The sequence below is a fragment of the Drosophila erecta genome, unplaced genomic scaffold (genome assembly GCF_003286155.1).
Source record: "Drosophila erecta strain 14021-0224.00,06,07 unplaced genomic scaffold, DereRS2 tig00000126-arrow-pilon, whole genome shotgun sequence".
NCBI lineage: Eukaryota > Metazoa > Arthropoda > Insecta > Diptera > Drosophilidae > Drosophila > Drosophila erecta.
The window spans coordinates 4595123-4621201 of NW_020825209.1; the positions used below are offsets into that span (position 1 = coordinate 4595123).

General features: G+C 40.9%; 1 protein-coding gene across 3 annotated transcripts; it reads left to right on the forward strand.

The window, feature by feature from the left end:
• Nucleotides 1–3719: 3719 nt before the first annotated feature.
• Nucleotides 3720–25476, forward strand: LOC6550047 (UNC93-like protein). Of its 3 annotated transcripts, none has more exons than XM_015155615.2 (6): nucleotides 3720–4741; nucleotides 18163–18290; nucleotides 22696–22830; nucleotides 23309–23714; nucleotides 24110–24963; nucleotides 25175–25476. In XM_015155615.2, exons 2-6 carry the CDS (start codon nucleotides 18243–18245, stop codon nucleotides 25346–25348), a joined length of 1617 nt encoding a protein of 538 aa, XP_015011101.1. In that variant the 5' UTR covers nucleotides 3720–4741; nucleotides 18163–18242; the 3' UTR covers nucleotides 25349–25476. The 3 variants fall into 3 exon arrangements, with proteins under 3 accessions (XP_015011101.1, XP_001977513.1, XP_026837474.1); XM_001977477.3 differs by lacking the exon at nucleotides 3720–4741 and adding an exon at nucleotides 15070–15277 and having other exon boundaries at nucleotides 25175–25465; XM_026981673.1 differs by lacking the exon at nucleotides 3720–4741 and adding an exon at nucleotides 15070–15173 and having other exon boundaries at nucleotides 25175–25465.
• Nucleotides 25477–26079: the final 603 nt, after the last annotated feature.

A 26079-nucleotide genomic window follows, 5' to 3' on the forward strand; every position in this document is an offset into this window, starting at 1 on the left:
TGCTATAAGCGGCTCTTGTCGCTTTCGTGGCACTAGATTTACAGTTCGCAGAGCTCGTAAAGTGATTTGCAATTTGCTAAAGCCAAACACAAACAGCGAAGCATGGTCCTCAAATTCTAACGCACTCTTATCGCCAAAAAGATCCAAAAGATGTCACAGATCTGTGAAAATATCGCTGGGCGGGTTAGTCAGAGGCTACAGATTAGAATAACTGCAAGGCAGATATTGTTTTTTTGCTGGAAACCGTAAAATATACTGTGAAGATTCCACTTAACCGTTGTAAATGATTCACTTCCAAGTCCACAGCCACTGGCTTGCCAATAACCTTATAATCCCATGATAGTGGATATATAGACACAGCTTCCACTATTTTTACAACGCAATTTTATGTAACACAAACTTATTACCATACTAAAAGTCTACTCGAAATACCGTTTGGAAAACTAGTTACATTCCAGTCGAATTCATTGCTGCCAAATTAGAATATATAATGCCTCCATAAGCAGACTTCGTGTTGGAGATCTACTTCTATCTTATCTCGGGCGGTGACTTATCTTACGCGTTAGTCAGCCCAAAAGAGCTAAGTATCTTGTGATGACTGGTGAGGATTTCGGCTTTGTTTTGGGGGTTTTTCATGTCATTGAGCGGGGATGTTATGCAATTTCACACCGATTTGATTAATAGAGCTGGTTCAGAATACAGCCTATAGATTATAGCCCTTGGTAGATTCTAGCACGTGTCGCGCCTCCAATTAGCGCCCCATCTCGTACTTACATACTGTACACTATCATGTGGTGTCTACGATAATTGTATAAGCCATTACGACTGGAAGTCGCGTCGCATCGCATCGGATCGGATCTCCCACCGCCCATTGGCATCCGGGTGACGCATTCAGGAGGCCAAATGAATCAGTCTTATATACTCGTACACTATATACATATGTGCACATATACGCACTCGATCCTAACCGAGTCAGCTTGGGGCAGATCAGTGCAGATTGTATTGTGTCTTGGGTGTTTAATTGAAATGGGAGATGGTGGGGTATTGAATGGAGATATCTAATAAATAAGACGACAATTAAACGAGGGACAGCTTGGAACTGCCACCCCACTCCTCCGATTCCTTCCTATCTATGGATGTGGATATTTATCCACATATACATGAGATACACGAGATTGATAACAGCGACACTGTTTGTCCGCCTGATGACGTCGACAAGTTCAAATCGGCCTGCACTTTGGTATTATTCCATTAGGATCAATTGCGCAGTGCAAAATGTGTGCAGAGAGTGGACAATGGGTAATAAATAAGTATTACTATAAAATATATTAAGTACGGGAAAGCGTAAATCTTTAAACCCTAAATCTTGCCATCTTTCTGTTGTTATATTTATATAGCATTATATAATAAACAGAAACCTTACACATGTTAAAAAAAAATATAAACAAAAATTGAAATGATGTGTTATTTGTCATAAATATATACAATAATGTAATAGCCGACCAAATAAAATTTACAAGCCTTCAACGTTGCAGTTTCAAATTTATTTGAAACCCAGCTATTTTCGAATAACAAATGTGGGTTATAGGTTGGCCTTGAAGCCGGGTTAAACGAACCAAATCGTTCAATAGCTTATTCGGCCGTATTTACACAAAAGAAACGCATATATTTTGTTTAAACATAAAGTTGACAGAGAACGAGAAATGAAAGGAACAAGCGCTTGATGGCGAAACAAATGTTCTTTGGACCAAGTTTCCAGTCAAATTCTCGAGAAGCAAGAAGGCCAAAACATTGCGGATATGGTAAGCTCGGTTGCCCGATTATGCACGTATATAAAATCATATACTTTTGGATGGGTCCGCATCTGTGTATCAGCATACATAAATATAATTACTTCTACCCGTATAAACATACATACATACGTATGTATCAACATCGTGACGTCGGAATACCGAAATTGAGAATACCGAGAAGTGATGAGAAGACGACAATAAACGACAGCGTCGTTCGTTTAAGCAAACAAATAAATAATTAATAAATTAAAAATGAAACGATAAAAATTGCTTGACGGCTTGTCTGGCTCTTTTGTTTCTGACCGTACAAATATGGAACCATTTGAAGTTGGCTGCTTTTGTTTTGTTTGTTTGTTTGCCGTCGCTTCGCCCCAAACAATTGCACTTTGGGTATATCTCTGATATCACATACAGCTGCGGCTAAAAAAATAGCACGACTGCAGGTGGAAAGTGTATTTCCTAAAAAAAATGATTGAATGTTTATTTTTTTTTAAGTCATATGTTATAAGTAACATATGTTGTATCTCTGAGCAAGAAATTTTTACTCTCTCAATGTAACGGTTCTTTTTGTTTTTGGGCATATTTGTTTTGTACATATGTATCCACATATAACCGATTTAATGTGCCATATTCCTCGATTTATCAATGGCGTTGCGCCAATTGTTGTTTCATCTCTTCCATTAACGGCAATTATTGGCAATTATCGAATTAAGATGTGCTAAAATTAGGGGGGGGGCGGGTATGTCCGATTCGGGGGATGTGGGCATATGGCGATATCGCTGCCGCTAAATCCAATTTTCAATATATGTATCCCCATAAGCACACACTCACACACACAATCGGATACACCACGAAAGTGGGCGTGGCATCGGATAATTTCTAATGAAAGTTGAAAAGCACCGCTGGAAGCGATTGGCTGGCGTGTGAATCCCACATGCTGCGCAGTCGACTTCCGCACAGTGGGCCCAAGTTCAAGAACTCCAATTGCGCGATCACTAATTAGCAACGGGCAAAATCAAAACTGCCAATTGTAAAAAATACTCTTTAAATGTGGATTGACTATTTACATTAGGAATAAAACCCAAGGGCTACCTCGTTATGTGTACATAAATTTGTAATTCATGGAATTAATACCATACATTATTTGTATTCAGTTCATGATTGAAATCTAGCTTACACGTGTGCCTTTATATATTTGGTTTGAAAAACGTAATGTACGAAATTTGCCAAGTGGCTACAGTTTACCAAATCACTTTGAATTTCTTGAATTTCTTAAGTCAACGAGTAATTGACATGCAAATGTAACAAAACACAGTTTGCCTTGATTCTGCTAAATATTAATTATTTGCATATTATTTGTATTTGATTTGTAGAACGTAATAGGCAGCTTGCCAACGAGGAAATATATTAGCCAAATCAATGTGATTAGATTAATTTGCTGGTCGAACCAGCGATTTGCATTTGATTTTCAGAAATTCGAATAGGACAGTAAGATTCGAAATTCGCATTCGAAAGAGAAATTTTCGCGATCCTGACATTCTTATGATGCTTTAAATAGGTTCCTTGTAATATTTGTGAACATGTTATTTTGCACTTAAAATATATTTGATTTGTTAAAACGTAATAGGCAAACTGCCAAGTGGCTAATGTTTACCAAAACAATTTGATTCAATTATTCCTCTTTTTTTCTTGTATTTTTGTGTCTGGGCAAACAGCCAACTGGCATTTTCCGCTTTCTGGCCCACTGTGCGATGCAGGGCCAACAAAAATTGGAAAAAAGCTCGTGATCTTTCTCTTCGCTCACTTCATCTCTTCGCATCGCTCTCTTCTGCCGCCGGCTGCGACGCCGACAGCGACGCCGGCAGCGACGTCGACGGCATGCAAACAGGATCTGAGCGTATATTACGTAGCGCCGGGCTTTAAGCCAACATCATTCCCAAGCGAACGGCCAGCGATCAACGTTTGGCCACCACAGCAGCACTCGAGAGCGATAACGAGCAGCTGATTTTGCCTGATTTTCGCTGATTTCGGCTGATTTTTGCCATTATCCATTATCTGGCATCGCAACGGCAGCAGCAACAACAACTGCAACAACAGCAACAAGGGCATCGCATCTCTCTCTCCCCCGCAACAACAACAACAATTATAATAACGATCTGTGACAAGACAACAGCAACAGCAGCAACAACAACATCAGCAACAACGATAAATATCAAGAAAAAAGTGAAGTGAACTCTCGGGCGCTCTCTCGCTCTCGCTTTCGGTCAACTTCGGCTTTTTTCGGGCTTCGCTTCGGCTCCGGCTTGTAAATTACTTGCAAAGTTAATTTTAGTCTCGGCTTTTAATACCGTTTTAGTGCGTTTTCAAGTTGGTCGTGTGCTTTTCCCTCTCTCTGAAAATTGAAAAAAAATATTTTAATTTCGAAAATAAATTGCAATTCGAAAATAATCCAATACGCTATAAATAAATAAAAGCTAAAGCACATATGTGACTTTTTTTGGTGAACACGCATCCTTGTGACACTTTTTTTTTTGCGGATCCATTTTTTTCCCCAACGGAAATGTAAACCATTCGCCCCCCAAAAAGCCCCCCTAAGCTTCCTGCTTTAAAGTCCAGAACAAAAGAGCAACAAAATTCAATTACATAACATTTAAACGCCAAAAAACAAACAACATTTATAAAAACAATAAACAAAATAAAAACAATAATATCATAATTCAGGAATTCAAAAACGCGCTCTCCGATACAAAGGCGATCGCATTAAAAGACGGAAGTGCATTTTTTTTCGTTAAGCGGCAAAGCAGTGCATCCTGTTTTTTTGGGCCTTTCACATACGCTCACGCACACACACGCACCCCAAACACAAGCCCACACACACACACTCACACACACACAGTGAGGACTGGAAGTCGCTCTCTCGCTGAAGAGTTGCAGATCCACAAATAACGGTAAGTGCAGAAGCCAGCTTAACGCTTGCTAAAGGGATCTATAAAGATGGGATCCCCAAGGATATGATACTTAAAGTTGGTGAAATACAGTATACTGTAGATAACTGAATTTATATTTGAAAAATGGTGGCATTTTTGATGAGCATTTATGTTTTAAGCATAAATATTATAATTAAATACATTTTTTTTTTTAATAAACTGTGATCGTTAGGCATCGTGAAATAGGAAGGAATTTAAAGGCATCATTTTTAAATGAGGAATGTGCAACCTTAGGGTCAAATTATTTCAATATAGTACTGCATAAACCGAAATCCTTGTGTGAGATATACAATTATATATTAGTATGTGTTTAGAAAAGAAATACACTTATATAACATATCCCAATATTGCATTTTCTTGAAACAATCAAAGCACTTACACACAGTTTGCAACTATTAATCATTTTTATAAAAATACAACAAACCTTCTTAATCATGAGAATTCATTTACAGTGGCGAAAAACCCAAAGACCCAAAACAACTGGCTGCCGCAAATATAAATAAACAAATTGCATAAACTTTGCGGCTTAGTGGGGCCAAAACAAAACAAAATAGAAACAAAATAAAAATAAAAATAAAAACAAAAACCAAACAAAGCAAAAGTGGAAGTTGTTAGGCAATTCTAATGAAAGCGAAGTGGGCGTGGCAAATGGGGTTGTTCCCCCGTAAGTTGAGCGTAGAAGTGGGGTTAGTTCGATCATAAATAGTTTATGTTACCAATATATATAAAACATTTGAGTTATGTGTGCACTCCGGAAAACCCTAACAATTTTTGACATACAGCCCAATTTTGGTACCTAATTTATTTATGGTAAAGCTTACGATTATCGCTTTTCACCTGCAAACTGAGACTTTAAACTTAAGAAAGTGAATGACTTTCAAATGCAGGGCGATGTGAGTTAATGGAGCTCAAAATTCCAGATCTTACTTTAATAACAATCTAACGACGAATTTGCACTTGTAAAGTGAGCTATAAAAATATACCTACTTAAGTGCAAGCCCTAGTTTGTCAAGTGGAAAATGAACATACATATGTTGTTAGGCATGTAATTTCGTGGAAGATAAATATTGAAATGCAGATTTAGATTTCGAGGGAAATATTCAGGTCGCTTACAGATTTTAAATCATTATTCACTTGAGTTCCCTTACGTACCTGCAATTTTTATGTCGGATAATTTGGCACAAATGGCATTTTGTGGGTGGTCCACACCCACACACCCATCTAAGGCCATGTGACGCGCTGTATCTGATGGATACTTTTTGGGATTTGGGATTGCGGATTGGGGAACAGGCGACAGGCGACAGGGGACTTGAAAACCCGATGGCACATAGACTTGGGATTGAAATTAAATTGAATTTTGGCATGCGCGATGCAGAGACACGGGGCGTTATTTAAGCGATGGCCGCGCATGCGCAGCTTGTCAATCGGCGTCGGCGGCTTACGGGCTTGTATATATCTTATATATGTGTTATATGTGGCTGATATGTGGCTTATATGGCAGGCAGCTCACATCTGGCGCCCCGGATCAGCATAGAAAACTTTCACTATTGGGATCCGCAGCGCGCTTTTTTCGATTTTTTGTCGATTTTTTCGATTGATGGGAGCTTGTTTTTCGAGAGCCAAGTCGCATGAAGATGCGTTGCAAGCGGATTTCCGCACACAAATTGCCCACTTGCAATGGCAATTTGCATAAATGTTGCGATAACAAATCACCTAGAAACAACTGCCGCTGCTGACAAACAGAAATACTAATACTAAGTTCTAATTAAAAGTGCTGGCCGCCGGGGAAAAAACTAATTAACATTTTTCGAGCGCTGCGCGGTGCGAGAGGAGAAGCTGAAAAAGTTAAGTAAATAAAGGTGAGAAAATCAATTCATGACGACAGTGGCGACTCGAGTGCCCACTTGAGTGGAAAATCAATGCACTTCCGCAAAAAAAAAAAAAAAAACGAACAGAATGAACAAAAAGTGTTAGACAGCAAACACAGGCAAACACAGATACAAATCAAACTCTTTATTTAATTATGAAATATTTATGGCTCAATGAGTCGCACAATGATTGTAAAAACTCATAACGGTACGGGCTGTAGAATGCGATTATTCTTACCAGATTTATTAAATCTTATTTAATTAGCGGCCTTATTATTATCCAATCGAAAATATTATATATGTCCAACAACTATTGCAACGCTTTGCAGGCAATTAAAATTGGTTGCTTAATTAATCTATAAACTAGGCAATTACATAACTAAATATTCAACGTTGAGAACTTAGGCTTTTCAGGCATTCAGTAAATATGTTGATTAACAATTGTTTCAAATATTTTGTTAGCTGGATGAAAATGACTTTGTTACGATGAAAATATCTAGATATTTATGCAAGGAAACCTTTTTCATCTGCAAACTATTTGAAGCAAACTGAAAATGAATTAAACTCAAACATTAAACTCAACATCTAAATGATTGTTAAACAAAAATCTTTAAAACAATTCATAAATTCTTGTCGCCTATACTATCAATTTGTAGATTACGAACTTGGCCATAAATTAAATCTTTAACTCCCAAACATGGCCATAAACTGAATACCACTGAAGTAATCATCATTTAAAATATATGAAAACAAATAACCGAATTATTTTCTTAATGACGAACGAGTTTCTCAGATAGTCGGTCATTAATCAATCTGAAATATAGCCAAGTAAGCGATAAAATTGGCAGCAGCTTAAATTATGAACTCGACAAGGAAAACTTGAAGCCTATGGGCGATATAGATCATACAGCCGGAGAAGTTTTCCATTGTTGTTGGGTGAACTTTCTGTATACAGAAATACATTGCCTATAGTTGATTCTGTATTTTTTCGGGAGTGTTGACGCTGCAGATGTAAAACAAAAACCGAAACACAATGCTGATAATAATATCTGACTTTTGCGGCTGCTTTATGACAGCTATATCTGCTGTTGATATCGTGCTGCGATCGTTTGCACAATAACTTCGTCTTGAATGACAGCGCAGAAGACGGCAGCTTGACTTTATTACTCATCCGCACCGTGGTCCCACCACTACGACGGATCCTCGTTGGCACGACCAGTGCCAAATGGCCTGGCAAATATTGACTCCCGTCTTGTTAATACACTGGGCAAATCAAGTTTATGTAAACGGCAAATTAGCATCCTCGCGGAAAGCAAAATTGGAGCGTCTTCTTGGCCGTCCAATGTGTTATCACTTCATTAAAGTTGGCAACACGGCAAACAGGCGCACCCATCATCATCATCATCATCATCTTGAATTCAAATGTAGATATCAAGGTGTAATTAGTCAGCCAATTCCCTCGATTTGGATTTTTCGGGGAAGAGCCCCAGATTCCAGACTTATCAACTACTTCTCTCGACCGGCGCTTTATATTCGTGCTGTGACTATAGAATTTACTGAAATTCATGTTTGTACGTAATCGTTTATTTTTCCTGGAATTCGTTATGGCATGATTAAATAAGGAAAATAAGATCTGATAAAATGCGCCACTTATTCCGCCCCTTTTACAACTCGCTCTAATCCCCGCTTTTATTTATTACACAATTTATGGCTGCCCTATATTTTATCTTATTTAATTGTAATGTTAAGCAAGGTTGCTGGGTAAACTATATAATTTAATAAGCAAGGTTAGCAATCTGCGAGGTGCGCATTGTTTTCAGTTTGCTAAATTCTGCACATCGCAGATTTTGAGAATCATGTTCTCAAAGCGGCGTTCATTAATACTTTCCTTAAAAATTGTTTTATTAGAATTCTATTTTGCTAACTTGGTTGAATGATTGACTTGGCTAACTGATAAAATCCACAGGCAACATTGCATAAGCCTCGAACAGCAGACCGAAACTTGTTTACATCCAATCTGAATATATAGATACATATGGATCACATATATGTTTGTAGGCATCTTTTGTTGCCGCTGACGAGTTTCTTTTGTGAATGAAATAAACATGAGACCGGCTTGTAACCTCTAGAATCGGAGTTTCAAGGCGCTGGGAAAACTTCCAAGCCGCAATCAAAACTTTCCATTGACAGGCTCCGCGATCTGGTGTTGATTTCGATGTAGTTTTCGGTTTTCCACACAGCCCCCATTGAAATAGAGGGAAATTATAAAACTGGGGAGATACTGAAATGAAAGACGGTAGCCAAGCGGCCAACGATCATTATCGTGATAAGGTGCGCTTTGAGTTTTACGATCAGGTTTTATTGTTATTTATAGCGAAATAATTACCAGCTCCCCCTGATAAGAGCCACCGTATGACCAGCCACGTCGCTGATGAGCCCGAATCCGATTCGGAATCCGAATACGGGTATATAGCATCCAGACTCGTGGCCGCTGATAGATAAGATTTGCTATTCGCATTCCCACTCGCATTTCATAATATCACAGAGTGATATGATAGTGCTAGAAGCGTCTCAATGGCAAACATTGAACTTTGATGTGCTCTGCGATTATATAACACGTTCATTATGTTCCATTATGCCCTCAATTTTTTCATTTTTTCATCTTCATCTTTATTTTTTTGTGTTTTTTTTTTTTTTTGGATTTTTGATCTTGTTTTTGACGAAGGCGCTTGGGAAAGGCCCATGTTTTGCGACGCAGAAAACACACGGACAAAAGCGTAGAAATATCAAAAGCCAAACAATTGAGTTTAAGCCGCAGGCTGGGCAAACACTTAATGGCCGAAAGCAGAGGCGGATTTGGGATTTTTCATTTATTTGTCGAAGAAATACAAACGGACAGGTGACTGGGCATTATTTTCTAACAATCTTTTCACGCTTAAGTTCTTATTTTTAATTTATGAACCATTTATTAGAGTTATTTCGAAGATGATAATACTGTATGTGTGACAGCCGTACGAAATAGATACGGATATAATATGGCTGTAAATTACTTGTATCATTTCGAAAATCATTTTAATGATCTTGAATGAATATTCCCTGTAAACGGGCTTTGCGATTCCCAATTTATTTGGCCACAAAATAAATAAAAATAAAAGCAGACAGGTGACAAGGCATTATTCTCTTCCCATAATCTCTTCATGCCAAAATTCTAGCCGAAAATAAATCTCATGGGCAAAACAATGTGGGTTAAGTAAAGAACGCGGTTCTGTATAGTCCCCTCTAATTATTCTTACGCTCGTAAAGAGACTGAAGCGGAAGTTATTATGACAGATAAAAAAATGCCGGAGCAAATGAAAAATAAATAAATAAAAACGACAACTAGCTGAAAACGAAACTGTAACGGCGGGCAGACTAAAAAATTGAATTGAAATTGAACAGAATGAAATGAAGCTCAATGCAATGTTTTGTTAGAACACTTTTTTTTCGAGGAGTTTTTCTATTACTATTTTGTTATTTTTTTGCTGCTGTTGCTGTTGCTGTGTTTGCCGTTTGCTTGCTGCCACTAATTGCATTCTAATCGCGGACGAAGGTCTCGGTCTTGGCCATTTTTAGTTCAGTTCGCTGTATTACGCGGTGATTTGTTGGGTTTTTTGTGTGCTTTTATTTTCGCTGCGCTGCTGTGGGAAGCAGTTGGCCAAGATGTGCAAAAAACACACGCGGCGTATGAGCAATGCTGCCCGGGCAGAGCAACGCTGCGTATACTTGATGTGAAGAGAAAAGCGACGATTTCTCTTGCAGAATGTTTCAGGTTGCACATAGCTATGGTTGCAAGTGCTAGCGCTTTTAAAATACATGAATTGTGTTCTTGAAATTGAAATTGCAATAGCAGAATTGTTTATGTACATAGAAGAATTTCGATGACGAGTCTTGGCGACCTGTTAGATGTCAATCGGATGTTTTTAGCCGGCTCAAGGTCTAGGTTGTCTTGTGCGCACAGCATTTTCCCTCCCTTGCCTTTATCTCAGTCGGAAAATGAATGAAATGCTATATATATTTATTTGGCAGAGACCTTTGGAACTAAGGTTATTAGCTTTCTAGAACCTTTCACTTTCCACGGGCCCTTTTCGTGTGCCGGAATTTCGCTAGACCTGGATTCACTTGAAGTCACTTCCTCTATGGCCCCTAATCTCGGCCATAATTTTATGGCACTTTTTTATTGTATAACGCGCTATAAAGGAGCTGCTGATAGCGATACGAATCAATCGATTTATAGCCGCGTGCAGTAATCTTTACGGCCGCCGCCAAATCAATCAATTTAAATTTGATTAAGCCGTGATTTCTGCCATCCCGCACACACAGACACACAGACACACAGGTGCACACGGGTAATATGTATATACTATATGATATATGGCGAGCATGCCGATTACAGCCCGGTTATACCAATATAATATTTTATGGCCAGACAAATCACGCAAACTCACTCGACGAGGTTCAAATTGGCGGGCGGAAATTGGCTAACCCGAGCCTTAGTTCATATAATATCAAAAACAAAATAATGCCCATATATAACATATATATATCTATATATATTTACAGCTATATATGATGTATGTGTGGCCGGGGACTCTGGAAATCATTGTTATTAATACGATTATTGTGTGCACAGTTGCGTGTTAATTTCACTGTGATTTAACCTGGGAGAATCTTTTTTCTCGCTCTATGTTTTGACTATTTTTTGTGTTTTGCTTTCTGATCTCAATGATTTGTGGCCATTTTTTATTTTGCCGCTTTTTCCCATTTTCAATTTGCCCCCGAACACAATGCAAATCGCTTTGGACCCCTGCCACGCCCCTCGAAGATTAACTGTCATTAGGGCCTTGTTATCAAATCTCAAAATCAATCCGCCTTTGTGCCGATCTCGTTGACATTCGACAACAATTGGGAGCCAAGATTTTAATTATATCACATAGAGATACAGGCCGATATATGAAACCGTATTGTTATTAGGTAATTGTCGTGTACAATTGCTTTTGGCCAGTTCAATCAACTCGACCGACGGCCAACAAAGCGCAACAATTTGGTTATTTGGATTGTTAGTTAACTTTAGAGTATGTTGTTTTCAATAGTTGTGTGTCCACCTGTGCACAATAATTAAAAAAATAAATATTTTATTATAGCTGGGCCTCTTTACAAAATCTTTTTTTCGGCTATCAATTTCGTTAGTTTGCCGACCGTAATTTCCTGTAGAAACATCTCGTAGAACGTGGGCTATCAAATGTCTAATCTAAACTGGAATTGCACCCTTCAAAAATCCCAACCGGCTTATATGGTCTATCTGCCAAAGATCTGAACAGAAATTGCGCATACGACGTGTGTGCCGCAATCTCTAATCCCCCTTAGACAATTTGTCGCTGGTTGCTGGTCACTTAAGCGATTTGTGTTGTTACTTTAATTAAAATATATGTACCCGCTTGGAGTATCGGACACTTCAATAAAGAAATGAAATCAGCAGCTAAAAATATTGGCTATAAATAGGCAAATGGCCGCAAAAAGAAAAAAATCTGATAAAAAGGCAAAAAGTGTATGCCCACATTTGCCGACGACGAAACCAGTTGGGTTCCCAGCGTTTTTTAGCCCACTCGAGATCGATGCACGTGACCAGCAAAAAATTGTCATTTATGTGTGTGGAGATTTTGTGAAATTTTCTGGCAATAAACCTGATTATTGGAATTCACTACAGCAACACAAAGGAGTTGAAAAAAATGTTAATTAATATGATATCAATATCGATAGAAGTCTGCTCTCGGGCATCAAGAATGGCCAGTGATTTGGGCCCATTTCATCAGTTGTTATTCACTTTTTGACCCATTTGACTCCACATCTAATGAGTCATTATACTCGTATTATTTCCCTAGCTGGCTGCTTTTCCTGTTTATGTCGTTTATCAATGGTTTAGCCTTCGATTTTCGATTTTCGATTTTCAATGGTTTTTGTAAGCGTTAGGCGACTTTCATTGTTGTATTCCGAGTGATAAGCTGGCTCTATCAATCAGCCATTGACTTATGTCGATGGCCTCTCGTGGCTTTAGGGCTTAAGTACACCCCGAATCGAAGATTAATTGGTTTTAAACGATCTATTAGACTGATACGCCTGTGAAAAAGCCATACAATGTGCGGCTATTCGTTAGCGAACTTAACCTTTGGAGATCAAAGGTCGTTTTTTCGAATATCTGGGCAAAAGGATACGTGAATAAGAAGAATAAGTGAAGCTGATATTAAGTGCAGTGCTTAAAAGGCACTTACATACAGTATAACCATTTGAAATGTTCGTTTAAGAACGGCAATAATAATGTTCATAAAAACCTTTATTTAATTTATTAGATCATTCCTCCTAAAGTCATTTAAATAATTGAAGTGCTGGTACTTGTGTTTTATATTTCTGTTGCAAATTATTTCTACATTTTGCATTAACACTTTCGAAACAAGGTTCGCTGCTTTTTGCATATTTCTTGAAGAAACTACGTTCGTAGGTTTATTCAAATGCCCGCCAATGCCAATCGAAGTGTATTGTTTTTCTCCACCCAAGTCTTGGCATTTTTATTTGGTTGCTTTGGCCCGAAAACTGGGTCATCCAAATAGCAATGCTTTGTGGGGCTTCAAGTCGCGATCGCAGCTCTCAACTTGCCTCTTCCTTCGGGCCAGATCCGCAACGAGTCTTGGTCTTGGCGGCTTATAGCTTCACAGCCGACTTATGGCCGATCAGTGTGTGTGAATAAACCCAGGCATGTGTCAAGTGCGATACCCTTCGACGCGGGCATCATACTTTGTTGACACAACTGCTGTGCACAGCCAGTTGGCGGTGCCTGTGATGCAGTCGCTTTGTGGGTTTCCCATTCTTTTTGGCAACTATAGTTGAGTGGCGGAGCATTTTAGCTCGAGTTTTGGCGATTTGTAGGTCTGCTGTTACTGTTGGTAATTTCAAAACTTTCGGCTTACAGTGTACATAGTTTCTGACAGTGCACTTTACGGGTATTACTGATCCTTATCCTAGGGGCAATTTCATCCGTCATTCTTCATTAGCGGCCGTCGCCCGATTCTCGACTTTCGAGTGACCGAATTTATTGATATTCCGATAAACCGAAGACCCTTAGTCACAGACACTTGAGCCACTTCCAAGTGGCGTCCGAAATTGGCAAGTGGCCATAAACCGAATGAAATGAAACGAGGCGAGCCGAAACAGAGAATACGCGGTAGCAATGTGGAAAAAATCCCTAAAACCCGTGGCCACCGAATTTTTTATTGCCCGGTTTTCCGCGTTACTTTGTCCTAATCGTATATTATTTACGATCGCCGGCATCGAAATCACAGTCCACATAATCACGCGCTAATAACCGCGATAACTTAGCCACAAGACTGGCTATCACATTTTTTTGATAGGATGAACCACCCGAAAAAAAGCCCCCCTCCCCGCCAAAATCACCACTCGATCAGCCCGTGCGCGTTTATTAATTAGAATTTATGGAACGGCTATTGCCGCCCAAATGGAGACAATAAATAGCCATTGCATATGTCGTTGGAGCTGGAACCGACTAATCTTATCGACCCGCATCCACTCTTAACTTCAGTGCTCCAAAGTATCAATCTCCCGACAGCTGAAGAGCTCCCTATCGCCCAGGAGCGGTTGTTCCAGCGGCTCCCTCGAGATCTGAGCGATACCATGTCATACCAACCAAGCATCATATTTCAGGGAAACTCTAAGGGTTGCAAGCTCACATATTGGTTATTGTGAATGTTTCTGTTAGGATCTGGCAGAATCTTATTAATCTCGCTAACAATCTACTTCAAAGAATCCTTATCAGTCTCCAAGGAGCGGAAAACCCGTTTAGATACATTCGGGGGCCCCGGGAAATGATCTGGGCTGAACCGCTCCTGAAAGCTGACACACGACCCACGGGCAATCGGGGATTTAACTGCCACGCCCACCTAGCCACCCACCACTGCACACCTGCCGCTGCTTCAGCGCTTCCCCAGTTATCAGTGGGCCATTGAAATTGGCAAAGGCAAATCAGAGAGAGAGAGTGGAAATATATCTGCCCAAAATGAGTTAACAATATAGGACGAGTACAACAAATATATAGTTAAATAAAATGTATATATAATAATGCTGCCGGGCGGAATGGTAGTCGCTCTATCTCTATCTCTGTCTCTATCTCTGTCTCTGTCTCTGTCCGATTATTTACAGTTAGCTCCGGCCAGGCGATAACCTTGCCCGCATATATCTTGGCCAGCTCTTGAACCGCCATTTGCGATTACCTGGTGGCGACGGCGACTGCGACGCCGACGGCGACGGCGACGCCTGCCACTAATCACTCCAATTAGCTAGAAAGTGCTTTTCGCTTAAAATTCGCACGTTGTCGCAGTTTCTTGGCATTGTACTGCGAGGCTCTGAGACAGCCACTTGGCCATTTGGAGTTGCCTTTATTCCTTGGCTCAGTCCGAAATTGAGAATCGTCCAGATCCAAGGTTCGAGTTTCAAGTTCCAAGTTGCAACTTTCAAGTTTCACGTTATACGTTTGAGTTCCGCGTCCAACGGCCGAAGGATCCGCATTTTTTTTTGCCCGACAATTGTGAGTGTGACCAGCAAAAAAGTGAAGATCCTGCCAAAAAGCCCCACAATCGTAAACGTAACAAACAAGGCTAACAAATAACGGCCATAAGGTTGAACAAGCCCAGCGAATGAGCAACCAAAACCATTGCAAATAACCAAATTCGAATGCAGAAAACGAAAATAAAAACGAATTGAAGCAAGTTGTAGTATTTAGTAATGAAAATGAAAACAAGCCGACAGTCTTGAGTTACTCTATAATGAGAAAAAAGGCATACAACTCGTTGAGCATGTGCTATAAGCATTCGGTTTAAGGTTTTCCACTGCCACACGAATAATGCTGTAGATTTTATTTTTCAATTGCGGAAACTGCGACAGTTCCGCGTGTCGGAAAAAGTCTTAAATCTTGTATAAAAATAATTCGTGCCGATTCGATTCGTTGAAAAAGTTGCAGTTCTTCCTTTCTATTTGCCAAGTTCACTTGTTGCCAAAAATAGTGGTTCAGCTTAGGAGGTTTTTATCTGACTCAAATATATTTGCAAAATTCAATTCAAGAGTATCCCCAAAAAGTGCAAAAATAGCCAAAACCTTGCGAGCAAATAAGGCAGTTTACTATTGGTGAAGGGCTCCGCAGCAAAATGGAAATAATAATAAATAAAGGCGAGCGAGCAACAAAGAAAAAACTTTTGACACTAGCCAATTTGTAGGCCACTTAAGTCCCGATCTACGCGCGGCCAAGATAATGCAGATTGTCTATAGCCGATTTCGAAAGGCGTTGGGTGGAAAGGGAAATACGACGATGATACGTTGTGTGTTTTGGAGTTCCCGACATTGATGAGTGCGTTATTTCACTAGAATAATAATTGAAATCGGTTTGCTTGCTTTTTAATGACGTTTGGCGCGTGTCGCGTTTTTTTTTCTCATGTACTATATGCGATATATAAAAAATTAACCCACACGCAGCAGCCATAAAAATCTTGGGCTCAAACGTAGAGAACCGCCAATTGCCGGCCAAATTCGGATAATAGATGTATCTACATATTATACATTTTATATAAGAGCTGGCCGCTCATTCAGCTCTAATCGGATGCATGCCATCAGATACGTATGTGCAATCGGGGAAATCCGCTAACACTGTACAGCCAATTGGCCAACTGAAAAGCTCAGAAGGCAACACGTGCTGGCCAAATATTCTGGCATGCTCATATTGTACTCGTACACACATATATACTACAAAGACTATCGACTTTTGCCAGCTGTTTGGCTTTAAGATAATTAGCATTAGACGGCGCCGACTTTGTTGTGATGACGTCAGTGGATCGCGGATCGCGGATCGCGGATCACAGTCGCCAGTAGCAAGTTCTTTATGAGCCCTATTAACTCTGGCCAGGTTTTGTGCTATCGTTTCTGGATTTTTTCGTAATAATAAGAACCCGAAATGCCCAATCTACGTCGTATTATCTGACGTATTACGAGTATCTGCGATAGTAGCCGAACCAAATCGAATCGAATCGGACGCATAGCAGATACTTAAGCCCACTAATCGACTATTTTGGATGGGATGTGCCAGCATTTTGGTAGCCCCCTCAAATAAACCTAAAAACAGCCGGTAGAGAACTTATCGAAAGCACTGTTCTCGTGCTCTTCACGCCACAAATTCAACTGTCAGTGCCATAACACTAAGTCCCCATATATAATGCATGTGAAGTCACATGCCGGATAGTGACGAGTCACGGATTGCATCACAAAAGATCTTAGACAATCGCCAGAGTGACTGCTAGAATTCATAGGACACTTGGGACCGCAGCTTATACCGCATTATAGTAACAATAAGTTGCGTTTTAGGCAATCATTTAAATCATTTAGAAGTCCCAACTTACAGCTAAATCGGGAAAACGTGTGATGTATTCGCTAAATAGAATATATATAACTAGTTATAATAACATTTATTTGGTTATGGTTCACTGATCCACACGTGACTGCAAATAGCGATCACTCGGCTTGGCCATCGATATTTTCGGTCTATATCCTCATCTTTTTACAGTCATTTTGTGTGTCTTAAAATGTTATCTTCCTACTTTGCATAAATAAATATTAATTTATGTAGAATTTTAAAAAGAAACCGCACCCGGCGATCGTCAGCAGCATGATCGCTTTATAACTCATAAAGTTTTTAGCATTTTTATGCTGGAGTTTTGTTTATTTCGTTAATTTGAGTTAGTTGAGCTTATTTCCTTTGAGAATTTCTATGCCAATGTCTGGCCATAAAAAGTTTACCCAATTTTTTGTATTTTTTTTTTATTATCATTACTGGTTTTGTGCGAGTGTGTGTTGGATATTTCAGTGTTTTTTGTTGTGTCGTCAGGGGTTTCATTGTGTTTTGTCGCTTCAGTTGAGGGGCCTGAATAATAGTTTTGGATACCGCCTAATATGCAATTAATTGGACATGAACTTGAACTGTGGACAAGTAGGGGGGGCGGGGGATGTCAATTATAAACAATTAGACAATGGCAAAATTGGTAACCAACCGATGGGAACGCGGGCCAAATGAATGGGGAAGACTTTGGCAGAATGCTTCTGAATCTCAAACAGATTCGCAATTGTTCCTGGGCTATAATGTAGTATAATATGTATGTAGATACACGTGTATATGGCCAGTCAGTCCAGCAGTCAGTGCCATCAATTTGTCTACGAAATTTGCAACAATTATGGCTCGGTCCAGGCAATTTTCAATAACGAAAATCTTTCTGTATTGAAGTTATTATAATTTTTATTATTATTGTTATTACCTTTGCTGAATACATACTCGTGAATCGCTGGCTTTGTCCACTCGCAGTCGCGAACAAATGGCTTTATAATCGTCTAATGGTGTTACATGTCTTTCTCTTTTTCTTTTTCTGTTTGCAGCCCACTTTTCCCTTGGGTTAATTGATTAACCAGGCCCAAATAAATCCAAAAGGGAGCGGACAACACAAAGAGCCAGCAAGATGACTGGTTTCACGAACGCCGGTTTCGAGAACGATGAGCCCGTCAAGGTGAGTGTTTTATTTTGCTGTGGGTTCTGGGATCTGGATGGGGTCCCAAGTAGTTCTCCACACCGAGGAGTGCTTACCTGGTTTCCACCTCCTCATTCATCTTGAACAAGCGCTGGACACGTCAATGTACCCATAATGAAATCACCGGCCCACAAATCTTGTAAACAAAGGCGGGCGAAAAGAAATTACGAAACAAGGCTCATTAGTTCGACATCTGCATAATTAAATGATAACTCTTCCTCAATTATTCAACATTAAAAGGCGTCAGGAAACCCTAAACCAAATTTTGGGGCGGGAACCTCGATTCGTTAGTCAGATCGTTGGGTTGTTATTGCCCTTCTTACCACGACTCCTAAACTTAATTGAGTTTCCGCACTTCTTGCTACCAATTAGAGCCACATACCAAATTCTAACCAAGATACCTTATCCGTTCAGCATGTGATCTATGCACATTATCGCCCTGCTCGGTTAATTAAATTTAGTAGGGTAATTACAACGAAATCAACTTGTTGGCACACAATTATCCCAACTGGTTTACCAATTCAGTGAGTACAGCGCACGGGAAGTCATTGAAATGAGTTTAGATTAAATTATGGAACGAATGGTCGCCTTCTGCAAACTGTGGAGTGCAAATGGCCAACCTTATAAACACGCCTAGATCAAGATTTAATCAGACGGCTTGGGAATTTCCCGGGTTCGCACAGAACCAATCTATCGAAATGACCATAAAAGCTGCCACTTGAAAATTGCTGTCACATTCTCACATAGTTGGCCGTCTCGTTTTTGGCATTCATTCATGCATGAACGACTATGTATATAGCATTTAGCCATATAGCTTATAAGGTGGATTACACTTATCGAGTGTCTGGGGCCACTTGCTTTTTGTTTTTTGTTTTTTTTATAATTTTTTCCATTCGTATTGTTTGGTAGTGTATTGTTTTGATGTTGAGTTAATGACTGTGTTTGCCTTCGCCAAAGAAATCATGTTTTATAATGACACGAGTCACAGTTTTTTACGATGGCCCTTATTTTGGGGAGGAAGTGTTCAATAAAGCGAGAAACCCGGTCGAACTAAGCCAAAATTTTGGACTCGGCTGATCATTAGCATGTGGTGTGGTGTGGTTTGCTTGGGCCACTCCTTGGCTTGCTTTTAATGAGGCGAACTGAATTTCACCTCAAGAAACTGAAAACCAAAAGCCAGAAACCGAAGACAAAAATTCCAAAAATCAAAAAGCCCACGCGAGAAGCTGAAAAGCAGAAAAAGAAATGTGACAGCAGAAAGCGTACACACACACACACACAAACAAGTATTTATGGATATGTCTTAGCCACAAACTTGACCAGCCAGCTGATGGCCAACCGATTTGGCAATAAATAAGGCAACAGAAACAGAAGAAACTAAAATCAAAAAAATAATAATAATAAACACAGCGGGCGAGCAAACAGCAACTAACGACAGACTAAAACGTATTGCACAATTAAAGCACCGACAAGGTTTCATAATAAAATATTGCCAATTTACAATGGCCCCTGCCCCACCCACCCCCTCCACAAGAGCCACCCATGCCCCACCCAGTGTAATCGGTTCTTGGGAGACATCGAAACCAAACTCGTTTTCCGCAGCAGCCAAAAATAATACAAATTCGTAAAAGAAACCAGAGAACGTTAACCAACTTACAACTGCGGTCAGCCGACCAACCATTTATTGGCCAAAATCCAGTAAATAACAATTTGCCGCGGTAGTTTGACCACTCGAATCATCAGCACTAGTTGCATAGCAAACTTATGAGATATAGAAAACATGTTTGTCTAGCATATATTCAATACTTTAAATAGTTCCAAAGTTACATGCGCATATTTCTGCAAAATGTATCTAGGTTTCTAGCTCCACTATGCTGACCGCTGCTGTGTGTAAGGCACAAAAGCCAAATGGCATGTAAAATGTGAGGGGGATTTCCAGGGGGGGCAACTGGGGGGCTGCGCAAACACGAAACGTGCCGCGTTTAAAAATAAAACGCAAATCTCGTGCGGCGCAGCGCGTGCGCAACATGTTGCCACAGACAGCGACAGCAGAGACACAGACACACACACACTCAAACATGCTGCAGACAGTAGGTCGCTGGCAACATGTTGCCGAAGTATTTGGCTTTCCACAGCAAAAAACGAATTATTGATTACTAAAGCAATGTTTAGCGTTCACATGAGCCCATTAGTTTCGTTCTTTTTTACCACTTGCTTCCTTTTTGCATATTTTACTTTGAGATCAGTATATACACTTTTGCATAAATTACATGAACATTTTTGAGGCTTTCCAGAATAAGCCTATACATACGAGTAAGCCAATTTTAAAAACAGATTATTTTGAAACTTAAATTCGCATTTCGACTGCCAGCAAGAGCCCCTTTTTTCTGTTGGTGCACTGACGCGCAAGCACACTTGAAGAAAATGTATACAAAACCAACACACACCTGCGGCCACACTCGAAGCGACGGTCCGCTCACCAGGCCGCTTTGAACTGGTTTGCGGCGGTTTTTGTTTGTCTCGCTCGGTCTCAACTAGCGGCGTCGCTGCCAACACTCTCGCATATCATTATGGCACCTGTGCACTGGCATTATTATTACGCGCACTTGTCTCAAAGCTCGGCTTGCCGTTTCTTCGAAAAATGTAAAAAACGTATACAAAATGGGGGAAAATTGTGGAAAAATGCTGAAAAATGGGTGAACAAAACCCAAATATCAGCTGTTAGTGGCAAAAGCGTGGCACAAACACACAGCGAACAAACAAACACAGGCAGACAGACAGACAGACAGACAGACAGTTGAGAGTGGTTTTCCAGTTGGCTTGTGCATTGTCATGGGTTTTCCTGCCTTTTCTCACCTACTTGCCATAAGCTAGTCCATATTTATTTGCACACATTGCACTTGCGGTGTGGCAACTGCAAGCGATAGCAGTAAATCCCTTGCAGCCTATTAACACAAAGCGTTTCGCTGGAATTCTCAATTAAATTTCAAAAATGTCGCATACAGGGCGTATGAGCGATATTCAAGTTTTGACCGCCTGCTCGCCGTTTTGTTGCACTTTCAATGAAATTTTTAATTTTACAGTATCAGGAATTTGTTGTGTTTTTTTCTGAGTGTGCGCTTGCTGACGTTTTTAATGGATTGCCATTTTTTGTTCCTTTTTTGTTTTTAATAAAAATTTAAATGCAATTTTATTATGCTGATAAGCAGCGAGGGGATTTTTGTATCTGAAATCTGTCTGCAATTTGCATACAAACAAAACGGGGTTTCTACAGCCCCCCAACTCGCCCGATCTATCGATTTCCTTAACTTTAAAATCGTGTGAACAGCGGCAACTATTATGTGCTGTAATTAAGTCCATATTGTTGGCTTAAATTAAAAAAAAAAACCACAATCCCACACACACAAAGTCAAGTGAACGAAACAGATAAAATGTGAAAAATGTAATCGATGGTGCGACTTGCATAACAGCACGTGTGGGTTAAACCGAACCCCTGCGAAGCCGACGCCCCTGACTACACGCCACATACTCCAGTCGATGTAACCTTCTGGCCCTGTGCGGTGCATGCGAAATGGCCAGTTTCGGAGTGGCTTTGGGCCCGTTTCTGGCTCTGGGTCGGTTCTCGGGACCCAGCGCCTGGCACCACGGGCATTTCGATGGCCATTTTGGAGGCGAAAAACGGGCAGGGCGCGCCACGCATGCGCAATGCGAAAAACGCGCGCGAAACGCGCGCAAAACGCGTGCGGGCTTTTAAATTGACTGCGGTTCAGCTCGAACATTTTTCCCCTCGAACTTTTTTTTTTAGAAACTAAAAGCGTAAAATGCGCCAACACATAAATAATTAATTAATGTGTAGTGTATTGGTCGGCAAAACAAGAGCAGAAAATGAAAGCTGTCTAGGGGCAAGACGAACTGCGAATGCTCTTTAGCACTGATAGTACTATATATTAGATATTAATAAGTATCTAGCAATTATCTTACACTCCCCTAAAACGTGTTACATTTTTATTTTTCAAATATTTTCCACCCTTCAATTTCTCGCCGTGCATTTCGTTTTACAACCCAAAGGAAATTAGCTTGTGGTCAGCAATTTAAATAAATTTGTTTATTATCTAAAGACATAGCAAGAAAGTTAACGCCGCTCCGAAAATGCAGAGATAAGAAAGAAAGTAGGATCATGATCATCCATTCATCCATTTATTATCCCATCCCATTTGACATTATATATACATATATGTATATATCCATGGCCCCCGGGCTGCACTCCTCGGATTCGGAGATGAGAGCTGGGAGATCAGAGCTGCGACGGCCAAAAGCGAATACCGATCCGTTGCCACTTTTTGCTTACGATATGTGTCTTTGCTTGTTTTTCGTTTATTTTTAGCCAAAAGCTGGTTTCGAGCCCGACACCGCCTCGCTGCGAGAGAAAGTTGTGCTGAATCCGGGCGAGAAATGGCGCATCTTAAAGAATATCTCGATCATCTCGATCGCCTTCATGGTGCAGTTTACAGCGTTTCAGGTGAGAGACACAATGGCCATAGCCGAGATGAAACTGTTTCGAAATTTGTAGTAATCGTTGCCAAAATTTCATTGTTAATGTAATTGTTGAATCCGAAATACCTACTATATGAACTCAATCTACTGCAAATTGTTTGAATGCAAAAAGTATAATAATGTTATATTTATTTATTGCAGAATTTTTCTGTGATATTAACAGCATTTAAAATAACTTAAGAATATTGATCGCAAAGTATGTACCGCCATCTTTGACAATTGAACAAAAACCAACAAAAAAAAAGAAAAAAAAAAAACAAAAAAAAAAAACTATTAAACTAATAACTAAAAACTAAAACTAATTACATTATTAAGCAACTTTTTCCTCAGCTTTATTAATTTCCCAAATTTATCGCACATCATTCACTCGAATGCTGTTCTCGATAAATTCGAAATGCACTCCAGAGCAACAGCCATGAGCTAACCAAACTCTCCCATTCTAGGGCACGGCCAATCTGCAATCCTCTATAAACGCTAAGGATGGCCTGGGCACAGTGTCGCTTAGTGCGATCTACGCCGCCTTGGTGGTCTCCTGCATCTTCCTGCCCACTCTGATCATTAGGAAACTAACGGTCAAATGGACATTGGTGTGCAGCATGCTCTGCTACGCACCATACATCGCATTCCAGCTCTTCCCGCGATTCTACACGTTGGTGCCCGCCGGTATCCTTGTGGGTATGGGCGCCGCACCCATGTGGGCGTCCAAGGCCACCTATTTGACGCAGGTTGGACAGGTGTATGCCAAGATCACGGAACAGGCGGTGGATGCCATTATAGTGCGATTCTTTGGCTTCTTCTTTCTGGCCTGGCAATCCGCTGAGCTCTGGGGCAATCTCATCTCCAGTTTGGGTGAGTTTCAAATAGGACCGTATGCTAAGTAATCTGCTCGCACTTCCTTTATAAAAATCCACTCCAGAGATGGTCATAAAGAATTTCGAAAAGTCACCGGCAATCTTATCGGCTCATAAAGACTGCAAAGATTGCTTAAGGCTCTTAAATTAATAAACTATTAGCTTTTGATTTTGCCAGCTACCGGGAGCCATATAACTAGAAACCGCCTCATTTGAGGCCATCGATTACAAAGCATTTGTGATAATCTCCGAATCCCGGAAACCAACAACATTATTAAACATAATTATGATAAGAAATGTAGAACCTTAGGGCAGTAGGATTAGGCCCTGGTTGCTTACCAGACATCAGACATCTAATACCCTACTAACGTGAGACCCTGCCATCCCCTTTAGTCCTCTCCAGCGGCGCTCATGGCGGAGGCAGCAGCTCGAACACGACGGTCAGCGAGGAGGATTTGCAGTTCTGCGGCGCCAACTTCTGCACCACCGGAAGCGGCGGCCATGGCAACCTGGAGCGTCCGCCAGAGGATGAGATCTTCGAGATCTCTATGATCTATCTGTCCTGCATTGTGGCCGCCGTTTGCATCATCGCCTTCTTCCTGGATCCCCTCAAGCGGTATGGTGAGAAGCGCAAGGGCTCCAATTCCGCCGCCGAGCTGTCCGGACTGCAGCTTCTGTCCGCCACCTTCCGCCAGATGAAGAAACCGAATCTGCAGCTCCTCATCCCCATCACCGTTTTCATTGGCATGGAGCAGGCATTCATCGGCGCCGATTTCACCCAGGCCTATGTGGCCTGCGCCCTGGGAGTGAACAAGATTGGCTTCGTGATGATCTGTTTCGGAGTGGTGAATGCCCTGTGCTCGATCCTCTTCGGATCGGTGATGAAGTACATCGGCCGCACGCCCATCATTGTCCTCGGCGCTGTCGTCCACTTCACCCTGATCACCGTCGAGCTCTTCTGGCGCCCCAATCCCGATAATCCCATCATCTTCTACGCCATGTCCGGCCTCTGGGGCGTCGGCGATGCCGTGTGGCAGACGCAGATCAACGGACTGTACGGACTGCTGTTCCGCAGGAACAAGGAGGCCGCCTTCTCCAACTACCGCCTGTGGGAGTCCGCCGGATTCGTGATTGCCTACGCCTATGCCACAACACTCTGCACGCAGATGAAGCTCTACATTCTGCTGGCGGTGCTCACGCTCGGCTGCATCGGCTACGTGATTGTGGAGATCCTCTACAGGAAGAAGGTGAGTCTGCCAACCCACGAATTGGGGCAATTAATATATTGCTCGTTGCGTTTCTGCCCAAAAGTAGGCAATCTTTTTGCGAATTGCATTGAATAAGTTTAAACTCGGTCCCTTAAGCCTTCTTTGGGGAGCCTTCCATCAAGTATCCCCGGAAGAGGGCTATCAAGCCAATTGATATGCATCCAAAACTGAATATCCTCCTCCATTACAGCAACGCAAGCTCAAGAAGCAGGAGAAGCTGGAGGCCGCGGAGAAGGAGAAGGAGGCCGCCGCCGCCGCTGCCGCTGCCGCTTTGGCCGCCGCCGAGGCAGGAGCAGATGGCGTCGAGGAGACCGACGACGAACTGGACGATCTCGAGGAGGACATTGTGGTCACGCGCCTGTAAATGTTTTATTCTCACCCAAGGACACACCCCAAAAAAAAAACAAAAAAAAACACCGCACAAGCCCCTCACACCCCACATTCCATCAAGTTATCGATAGAAAGAAGGAAAATTGACAAGAAAAGACAAGATTGAAGAAAAAAGACGAAGAGTTCTATTGATATAGAGAAAACGAACATGCCTATCGATAGACAAATACGCTCCGTGATCGATAAACAACTAGCGCCGATAGAAGGCCGCAACGCGTTGCATACTTTTGTGGTTGTAGTTTTGTAGCAGAACATTTGTACCCCTCACCCACGAAAACCCGGTCCTGCAAGAGAAAAACCATTTAGCTCAAAGTCCAACCGAGTTTGGCTTAACTTTAGTTTGTACATACAGAGAAGAGATCGAAAAGAACGAAATGCTATTGAATGCAAAGGCAGTGAAAATGCCCGGAAAATGCAAAACCTTTGTGTGTTAGTCTAGGTGTAAGCACACTCGTGCCTAGTTGATACGGACTTCCTGTTTTCAAATATAAATTAATCGACACCTATCGAAAACATCGATATAATCGATCGACTTGAAATCGCAAATGTTTTTTATTTGCTGAATGCAAGTCAAACATACAATTTCTGAGATATGCATTTCGAAATTCAAGAACAGTTTATTATCGATAAATTTATATTTTAAAATAAGGGCGTTCTTGAAAACTTGGTATCACACACCTATACACGAGACGCACACACTGCAAC